The sequence below is a fragment of the Dryas octopetala genome, chromosome 7, assembly GCF_963921425.1.
Source record: "Dryas octopetala chromosome 7, drDryOcto1.1, whole genome shotgun sequence".
Classification (NCBI taxonomy): Eukaryota; Viridiplantae; Streptophyta; class Magnoliopsida; order Rosales; family Rosaceae; genus Dryas; species Dryas octopetala.
In genome coordinates, this window is record NC_141372.1 from 7,376,326 (window position 1) to 7,386,766 (window position 10,441).

The window sequence follows — 10,441 nt, forward strand, 5'->3', positions numbered from 1 at the left end:
GAAAGATCTTAACTGATGAAAGGAATAAGGATTGATGTAAACGGATCCTCTGGGCACAAATTCCTCCTTGTATGATGTGTAGCTTCTTGATCGAGCTGCTTCCCTTATTGCAGCTCTCGCTCTTGCCAACCCTTCTTCCATTTTCTCAAACTCAGTCTTATTTTTTTTTTGGATGAATAACTCAGTCTTGTTCACTTGCACCTGCATATACACAATATCAAATTAACAAATTAAATCTAACCCATCAAAACCCATAATTTTTTTTTTCATTTTTTTGCCCATATATGAGAATTATTAACAAAAAGAACAAAACCCATCAATGAAATTCTCTTTCTCATCATTAGAATTATACATGCACATGTATATGACTCTTTCTGTTCTCCATCATATGACTTGTTTTGTTTGATCAAATTGAGCCAAACACAAAGAAAAGAATGTGATCATGACTTACAGTAATAGGAAGACGATGATCATGATTATGATGAGTACTATTTGTGCTGGCATTGATTTGATGATCGCTCCGGCAGTCAGTATTGTGCTTATAAGGGAATGGGAAGAAGTGAAAATGGTGGTTGATGGAAGAGAAGAAGAGGATGAAGAAAAGAGAAGGGTAGAGTAAACAAGTGCCGGTGCAACCCAAGCCAGCCATGCCCCAACACCTACACCGCCGGCCGGCCTTGTATTGTTTGTGATCAAGGAAAGAGAAAAAAACTGGTGTTGTTAGGTTTTGGTGGGAAGGCAATGGTGGAGGAGGAGGATGAGGAGAAGTGATCAAAGTTGAGTGTGATACTATGAGTCCTTTCGGCAATGACTAAAATCTCATATATCATTTTGTATCCTCTTTGTGTGTGTAGGAGATAAATATCAATCTGTTTTTGGTTACAACTAGGATAAATATAGTTAAAGGAATGCTAAAACACTTCTAGCTCCTTAGCAAATTAATTAGGTATTAACTATTACTCTTTTGGCCCATTATAAAATGTAATATTTTTTTGATAAATTATAAAATGTGATATATGGTTTGACAAATTCGTTTTTTAGGAATCTTCAAGAATCATTATTGCGAAAAAAAAAAAGCTATTCACAATGTAGTTTTTGTGAATGCATCTTTTAATCATTTAATTGTAATAAAATAAATGAACGAGTAGTACAATACATTTGGTAAAATATAAAAATAATTGCGATGACGATTGAATAACTATATTTTGATTAATTGTTTTTGAAAATGTATTTTGATTAATTATGACACATATTTTGGTTACACTACGTGGTGGTATATAAGTTACACAAAAAAATCTCTCTTTGAAATAAACCTCAAAATTAAATGGTTTAAATTATAAAATGACATTATTATGGGTAGAAAAGAAAAATCTATCGTATAAATTTGCAAACAAGTTAATATATGTATTTGGGTGTATATAGACCTATACTTAGGATCCGTTTGACACTGCATTTAGAACTGCCGAAAGCGCTTTTGATAGTGTTTGACAAAAATAAATAAAAATGCTTATATGTTATAAAAACGTTTTTAAGGAGTTTTTTTTAGAAGCACATGTCCAGGTGCTTCTTCAGGAAGCACTTTCAAGTGCTTTTGTATGAACAACTTAAAATTTTTATAAAATTTGTATATGCTTATTAGCAGAAACGCTACAAAATAAGAGTGCCAAACAGTTTGCTAGCTGCATAGTGCTACATTTCGTCTCTCTTTTCATTTTCAATTTTCTCTTTATTTGTAAATAAGTAAATGATATAAAAACATTTCTGGTTTTTTTTTTTTTTCCAAACGGCAAAAGCTATTCGTTTTCTATGATGATATAATTACCACATAAATTGTTATATTTTTTCAATCAAATTTTGTATTGAGTGGCTCACCCATTAAATTTTCAAACACACATTAATTAATAATTGTCTCCTTCATCAATTATTTTTGAATTTTTTCTTTAAAAGATTGTTTTTAATGAGGCTATGCATGACCATGCATAACATGAGTTAATTACATTTACACTCCCTGAGATTTATCGTCTTTTCACACACCCCCTGATGTTTAAAAAATTACACATGCATCAACTGAAGTTTCAAAACTATTGCATATAACCCCCTATAGTGAATGTGTAATTTTTGAGTAATCTTATTAGGCCATTTACACCTTGAATAATCTTATTAGGCCATTTAACTCCTGGTAGCCAATCATTTTCTTAATTTTTTGTTAAAAAATTAACAGGATTTTGAAATAAAAGGGTAAATTCTATTTCCAAATGACATCCATTTTACCATCACACGTAAGAGAAAAAGATCTCAAAAAATATTAAGTTTAAATGTAAAGAGACAACTTAGCCAAAAAAAAAAAAAAAGAGAAAAATGTAAAGAGACATCTATACAATGAACATTTGGTAACCAAGAACAAAAATCAAAATCAGTATAATAGTCCACCTATGCATAACTCTAAAAACAAAGAATTACGGAGAATACGCAACAATGGGATCAGTTGTCCACTTATATTAACCATACAGAACAGCAGAACTTCCTCTGATGTTGAACAAAACTGGAAAATCAAACAAGCGATTTGATCCCCATCGGAGGGGTCATGCTTAAAAGCAGATGACCTCAGCTAATACCAAAGCAGGAAGATAAAGAGATCGAACATAGGATCTAATACAGAAGAGTGCATGAGCTGGGGTTTCCTACCCCTTAAGAACCCCTAGTTTCCGGAGTGATGCTCTTATGTCATTACCGGAGCATCCTTCACTTTGAGTGATATTGGGACTGTCAGATGGAAGGACGTCTTCTAAAGCATAATTTCTGTTAGCATGAAGCTTACGAGCACTGCAGCTAACTCCCTTTAATATCACAGTTTTGTGTACCCCGCCAAGCAAGCCTTCGTAGTCCGTGTCCCCAGATTCTCCCATGAAGACAACAATGTTTGACAAGTCCAAGCCCCAACGGACATACAGATACCTGGAGATTACATATTAGTGATTGTAATCCACAGTAGAGAAGAATAAATTGTAAATTGTAATTGCTATCTAATCCTAAAAGAGAGGAGGCAGTGTCAGATACAAAAGAGAAAAACAGGATATTGTGGGTTCATAGGAATGCATATTAATGATAAGTTTCCATTCTGTTTCCTTACATTATTGAGCAATGAAATTTGTTTCTTTCTTACAAGTTTCAGTGAGTCTCCTTTAGTAGTTGTTGTTTAGACTTAATAATCTCAGTATATAGGACAATTGAGTAGTAGGATAAAGTAAAATTTGAAGTTGTGAACAACCAATGAATAGCATGCAGAACCAATAGTTTGAACCTAATATGTAAAAGTAATAAACAGCAGAGATCGATAAATCACTGGCAAGGAGAAACAAATGATGTCTGCATTTATACCTGAGGGCTTGTGATCTAGAAGCCAGTACAGGAATAACATTCGCCCTCGGACCATTATGAGAATATATAACATGGCATCGGAGAGCCTGAATCCTCATCAGTTTCCGGAGTTCCTTGACAGGGGGAATCTGTGATGACATAATTATAGACATTAAAAAGCAAGAAAAAGAAGATGCAGTTATTCTGAAGCAATGAACCTTAAAGTAATAAAATAGAAAAATGTAATGTGCAACACTAAATATCACCCCTAACACAAATGACACACACATAAGACATGGAGGGTTGATGAGAAAATATCACCCCTTTCAGTTGAGATTTTCACGAGTGAAATACAAAGAGATTTTACCAATGCTGGATCTCTCACTTTAAAGGCATAGCAATGGTTAGTTGATCTTGATCCATCTTCTGTAACAGTGTCTCGTCCTTTTTTTTCATTGATAGAAGCAACCCACCGGACCAAAGTCTTTCTCAAACCTTCTCCACCCCAACGGTATTCAGTGTGTGAACGGTAATCTAAGTCTACTACAAAGGGAAGCCCAGAAGGACTATCCTCAGAGCTTGCAGATGGATAGTAGAGCTCACTGCCGCTGTTACAGATAAAAGCATCAAACTCTGATGTGCTCAAACCTCCTGAGACCAGAAGAGAGTGTATCTCAGATATCGCCAAGGCTGTTGACAGTATCAATCCTATGGATCCTGTATCCTTGTCCTTCCCTGCTGCCTCAACAACCTTTTCAATGATCTCAACAAACTCTGAGGCTGTATCACAGTCCACAGCAATTACAAAGACATACTTCCTTTTTCTGAATGCCGGAAATTTTCCTGCCCCAGTATTGTTGTCTTCTTTCTCTGTGGAACCAGCCTTTTGACTGCCCCCTAAAACACCCTCTGACAATGTCAAAACAGCCTTCTCTTCCTTATTCTTTCCTTCAGCAGCATTTTCTTCAGTATCTAAAGCATTATCAAAAGCACCACCCCCTTCAATTTTCTCACCATCCAATGAGAGCTTCAAGTTCAAAGATAAATCGTGTATATCCCTCAACGAATCACTGGGTGAATCTGATTCTGAATTATCAAATTCAGCGCTGCTTCTTTGCCATTGTGGTTGCCTTGGTTTGCAACTGGTTATGCGAGATAAGTATGTCTTACAATGCTCTGGCCATGAGAAAAGGTGAATGTTTTTCAGTCCACTCTGCCTGCATCTTGCCCAAAGTTGCTTATCCGAAACAAGCTTCAGAAGGGCATCAGCAACTGACTGCTGATCATGGGGATCAATTAGTAGACCATTGTCAAGAACCTGTCACAATTCAATTGTCCGTACTCAGTAATTGATAAGGTAGCATTGAAAGTTTAACTCACTACAGCTCCAACAAACAAATAAGAAAATATATCAAATGAATAGGAATGTGCTCCAGGATGGACATACCCGATGAATATCAACAGGACCCCCATTTTTTGTGGCAACAATAGGTAAACCATGAGCTGCTGCCTATTCAACAAAGGATCTTCTGTTGGATTTTAAATAATTAACATCTGAAATGTATTCCTCTGATGAGATAGAGACATGTACCTCAATTAAAGTAAGCCCAAATGGCTCAATGAAAGCTGGATTGATGAAAACACCCTGCCAAGAAACCAACAACATAGGTACTAGATAACATGAGCCATATAATTTTTCTTGCACCAAGAGTTGAATATCATGTCAAAATGATAGACAAGCATGCCTAGCCAAGTTTGGTTCGAACTTGAACTTAGCATGACTCTGAACCAGACTAGACATAAAACATTCAGGCTGAGTGAAAAGCATATACCTAAAAGCAAACTGCATACACTGAGGGCTAGTTGGATTATTTGGTATTGTTATGTTCTTTAAGGAAGTGCAAGTGGTTACTCGAGTTGTAACACTACTATTAAAAGATAAAGTACCTTTGTTTTTGCTGCCAGACGATAGATTTCAGGAACATCAGACTGCTTGTGGTGTTTTGGATATGCCACGTGACCATAAAGATCATACCTGTCAATCAGCTTAAGAATGGAAAGAAGCACGGAGGCATTTGTGCTGGACATTTCATCAATATCATCACGGTTTCCCATTATCAGTGTCTGTATTGACAGAAAATGTGAAAGTATCTGAATAAAACTTATATATAAAACATATTTTTTTGTTTTTTAAAAAACCAAAGTGAAGAAAGGAAGCCTTATATATTTGTCAGAAGATTTCTTGAGTTACACAGTAGGAAGGTGCAGTTAAAGAATTTGACCATACAAGGTTAGCAAAATCCCTCAGTGGGCGACACTCTCCAAATGCTTTGACTAAAGTAGTAATATTCTTTTTAGGATCTGCCCTGGCAAGGGCAAGTATCATAGGCTTGTGTGGATTGGTAAAGAAACGCATAATCTGCCAACACAAAATCATTAGTCTTAACATTAAAATCGAAATATCTACTGCAGAAGAAAATGTATTTCAATGTGTCATATCTATAGGACAACCATAAATGAAAGGAGCAACACATAAAGCTATCAGGCTTAAAATTCCATACTGTGAAGAACATGAGAAGAAAGAATAGTTATAACCTCTGACCAAATTGGCGGGTCAGGAGAAGCAGAACTATCATCAATTCTATCCCCTTCCCCATCCACATCACTATCTTGTGGAACGATATGATTAAATTCCATTCCAGGAGGCATTACCTAACCATAACAACAAGAATCAGATGTTAGTAAGAATAGCATTCCTATCACCGAATATAATGGTGCTTTTAGCACATAAAGGAGGCCAAAAGCTTAAAAAGACTATGGAGAGAAATATTTGAATACTTACAACCGTGCGAGGCATAAACCTGCCATGACAGCTCACGCCCCTTTTAATTCTTGCTCTCAGTTTGCGTTCTAGTATTGGATCAAAGCCATCATATAAGCGCCATTGCGATTCTATCTCCTGTCTAGTGCTGGTTATAATAATCTCAGATGCATCAAGGGTTAACTCCTCAGCTTCTATCCGTCTCATTATTTTGTATGTCGAATTTATTTCTTCTCTTGATTGGCGTCCTTGTTTTAAAATTTGTTCAAGCTTATCACGTCCGAGAGAATGACCGGTAAATATCATTGGGACATTCAAAGCTCCAGATAGAAGAGCGGCAGAGTCACCTGCATCTGCATAATGTCCATGAATTGCCACAGGCCAGACTGGTTGCCCACCTCTAATTTGTTCTCCCAGAGATTTGGACATCTGTATAATGTGGTTCAGTGCGCCGTCAACAAACTCAGGAATGTGGGGCCAAAGATGTTCTTTTGGAATGTATTTATCTCGTGGGCCAAAAGGTATACGGATTATATAAGACCCACTACTCTCCCCAAGCTCCTCTTTCGAATTCTCAGAGTTTACTGGATTCAGCATTTCAGTAGGTTCCCCATAACTCCAATCCACATCTGGAGCTGACACTTGTCTTGTTAGCAAATCAACCCGATAAACTCCAGGCATTGTACCTAAGGCCCTGGCAAGTTCTACTACATACTTGACCTGATAATTGTAAAAACATTTATACTCAAATGCAAGTAATAAGAAAGTTTATGATTCTAGTTGATAAACGTATTCAATAATCATTGACTAAATGCATAACCGCATTGAAAGAAATAATGGAAACAACAGTTTCTACTCCCAAAAGTTACCTGGCCACCTGTATCAGAATCACGACCGAGCTCCATGTTTTCACCACGTATCAAGCCATGAACACTGCTTGTTAAAAAGAATCAAATACTATCATGTATGCCAGAGATATCATAATCATTTTATCCAAACATTATGAGTTTATGACTAACCAGTCTTTGTGTATATAAAAAGAGATCAATTTCAAATGCATAAAATGAAAAAAAAAAGTTTAGTTCATGCCTTATCAGCACTATGTAGAACTTCTTTTCCTTTTGTTGAGCAGCCCAGTTCTCCATCACATCCACTGAACTGATCCTACGCATTTTTCCTCCTTTGCTGTCACTATGAGCTGACATGTCACCCACTGTGTCTCCTTTCTCTCCTTCAGATAAGTCTTCTGACATATCCTCAGTTGCCTCTTTCCTGCCTCGTTCGCGTTCAAGACGACGTCTAGCTGTGCGCTGAGCTTCTTCTCCCTCAAGCTGTTCACACCACATACATTTCAAAGCTAAAAACTTAAACCAATAAATTCACTTCCACTTAGTCATTACTTAAAGGACTTGTTTACAATGATTCCCAAAATAAATTGAGCTACAATGATTTAATGTAATTAGAAATCCATATTTCCTTGTAACAAGCCCACAAAAACTAAATCCATCTTTGTATGAGCAACATTGAACCCCACAAACCATAATTTTCGATTTTTTTAAAAAAATTATTTGTCTCATTTAACGAATTTTCATTGTTTTTCCCATTTTCTGAGCTCAGTAGAATCAAATCATCAACAAACATAGAAGACACAAATTAAAAATCGAAATCAATGAAGAACCTGCTTCTTTTTGCGAGCCAAATTCCAAATCCGCCAGCACATGTTCTCCAGCCTGGTGTTCCTCTCCTCGGGACTCCTCGCCGTCGCCGCCGCCTGCAGAGAGAGAGAGAGAGAGAGAGAGAGAGAGAGAGAGAAATCAGAAACAAACGCAACGAAAATGTAAACGGTAAATGTGAAAATGAAGGTGAAATTAATTGCGAAGTGGAAGAATCAATTGAAATCTGATTGAATTGTACGTACTTGAACCCAGGAGCGGTGGAGATCGGTCTCATCGTAACGAGTGATGACCTCCTCGACGAAGTAGCGGGTGGGACTGAAACGACCGCGTTCTCGGAGAAGCAGCGAGGATTTGGCGTCGTCGAGGCCTGGTCCGACGTCGAGGATGGCCTCCAAGTAACTGTTAACCCAGTCGTTTCCCGCCATTGTTGCGGTATTGGCTTTCTTCTTAATTAATTTACGGAGCAACCGCTTACACTTTTATATATATTTTTGGTCTGTTTGGAGAGAGAGAGAGAGAGAGAGAGAGAGAGAGAGAGAGAGAGAGAGAGAGAGAAAGCGCGCGAGACGTACGGTTATGGTGGTGATGTGCTGGAGGGTTGTGACAATGACTGAGTAGACAAGTAGAAATTGGAGAGAGTAATCGTCATTTCCGGAGAATTTTTCCTCGTCAACTTTGCGATTTCTCTGGAAAAAAGGTTTTTATATTAACTTCCTTTTGAAAATGTATTCAACTAAATTCCTTACAGAACCTCCCTTTATCACATAATGAGATTCATTTTATATCATTTATTCTTGGGAGACCCTTTTATATGATTAGATCTCCATGCACATTGTGAAGCCGAGAGGCCCGAGATCATCTGAGATGCTCACATATAAAAATTTCTCGACACTAAACTTAAATCGATACACGTGTATAATTATTTGATACAGTGAATGTCACTCTATTTTTCTTATTAAACTAATTAAGTCATGACTCATGAGTTCAAAACTCATGTATAAGTGTATAAAGTGTATAACAGTTAATAAAAAATAAAAATACACGTGGTGATTTATGGCCCAAATCATGGTGGGGTGGGCCAAATTCTGGTCATCATGGGTCATATCCATCTTGCCACCCGGGACGGGGGCCCACGAACTCGCGCTTGTCTCACGCAACGAACTATGATGTACACGTGGCTGTCCGGCAGTTAATACAGTTGGGTCACCTCAAAGGTTGATTATGGATTTATGATAGGAAATTGACCAGGAATCAGATGCCCCGGGCCAAAAAAAAAAACAAACAAACCAAGAATCAGATGCCATTTGTCAAGTGTATTCTTTTGGCATTAATAAAGTGAATCCTAATTTGAGCTTTATGCACTTGATTAGTACCTACTGCAAAAATATTATAAAGTATAAGAAGTTGAAAGTGTAAGATGCTAAATTAGGAGTGTAACAGAATTACCCTTGATTAATTCTTTATGCACTAAAAATACATGAAGGCATGAAGCGTGTCTATCCTATACGGAAGTACCAAACAAAAAAAAAACCACCGAGTGCTTGACTGCTAGCCTCTTATTTTATAACGTATGCCAATTGATCATCTTAAAAAAAATGGATGAACATTATTAACACTAAACACATTAAGTGAAATATTTTATCATGAAAAGCTTCAAACTGGACTAATCAATCATTTACTATTTTTTTTTTATAGTGTCCTGTTATTCATTATTTGATATTTTTCGATTAATATAATTTTCTCTTATTCTCTTTTTGCAATCAATATTATTTTTTTAAAAGAAAAAATTGGGTGCCCTTGAAATTAGCCTAAATGATAAGGAGGGTAAGAAAATAGATTAAGATAGGTAAGAGTTTGATTTATCCAATACAACAAAATAATGTTAAGATTAGATTGAATACCTAATAGTATGAGTTTTACCTTGTTTTCTTGTTAAACAAAAACTCAACAAAAGCCATAAAGTATGAAGTATTAAAATTATATGAGAAGAATTAAAATTATGTATATATTTAAAGTATTGTGTTTTTTGTTAAGGATCCGTCATATATATTGTTAGATTATATACGTACTCGAGTAAAATTTATTTGATATATATTTATAAAAATCTCAGCTTATTTATATATTTATTCATTTTTTTCATGTGTTTGTTTGGACGTTGAAATTAGGAAATTGATTGGCACCTTCATTGATGTTTAATACTCATCACATCATTCTTGGCCAAAAAACCAAAAATACTCATCACATCATTTGCATCTAGTAAATTATTATTCAAGAAAAAGATGTGGTAAGAAGAGTCTCTCTATTTCTTTTATTTCTTTTTTTTTTTCTGATTTTTAAAACCGAAAGCAAGTAACATATCACTTCCTTATTTTCAGATCAAACTCATCACTCAATTAATGTAACTGCAAAAACAGATCAAACAAATCACTCAATTAATGCCCACAACGTTCTGATTCATTCACACACTGACACACAGCCGTCCGTACACTTTCCCACCATAACCCAACTTTTGCCAATCCAATCCAATCAAATCAGACCAGAGAATGGCTCTGTTCTCACAAGGGTCCTCCTCTGAATCCCAAGCAGC

General features: G+C 36.2%; 1 protein-coding gene across 1 annotated transcript; it reads right to left on the reverse strand.

Moving 5' to 3' along the window:
* Positions 1–2,498: 2,498 nt before the first annotated feature.
* LOC147279187 (putative sucrose-phosphate synthase 1) lies at positions 2,499–8,279 on the reverse strand. The gene is made up of 13 exons (XM_086252414.1): positions 8,097–8,279; positions 7,857–7,949; positions 7,268–7,509; positions 7,048–7,111; positions 6,200–6,898; positions 5,953–6,069; positions 5,645–5,776; positions 5,305–5,481; positions 4,949–5,002; positions 4,805–4,867; positions 3,725–4,675; positions 3,379–3,506; positions 2,499–2,955 (listed from the first exon to the last, which is right to left on the reverse strand). Exons 1-13 carry the CDS (start codon positions 8,277–8,279, stop codon positions 2,682–2,684), a joined length of 3,177 nt encoding a protein of 1,058 aa, XP_086108540.1. The 3' UTR covers positions 2,499–2,681.
* Between the last annotated feature and the right edge of the window lie 2,162 nt (positions 8,280–10,441).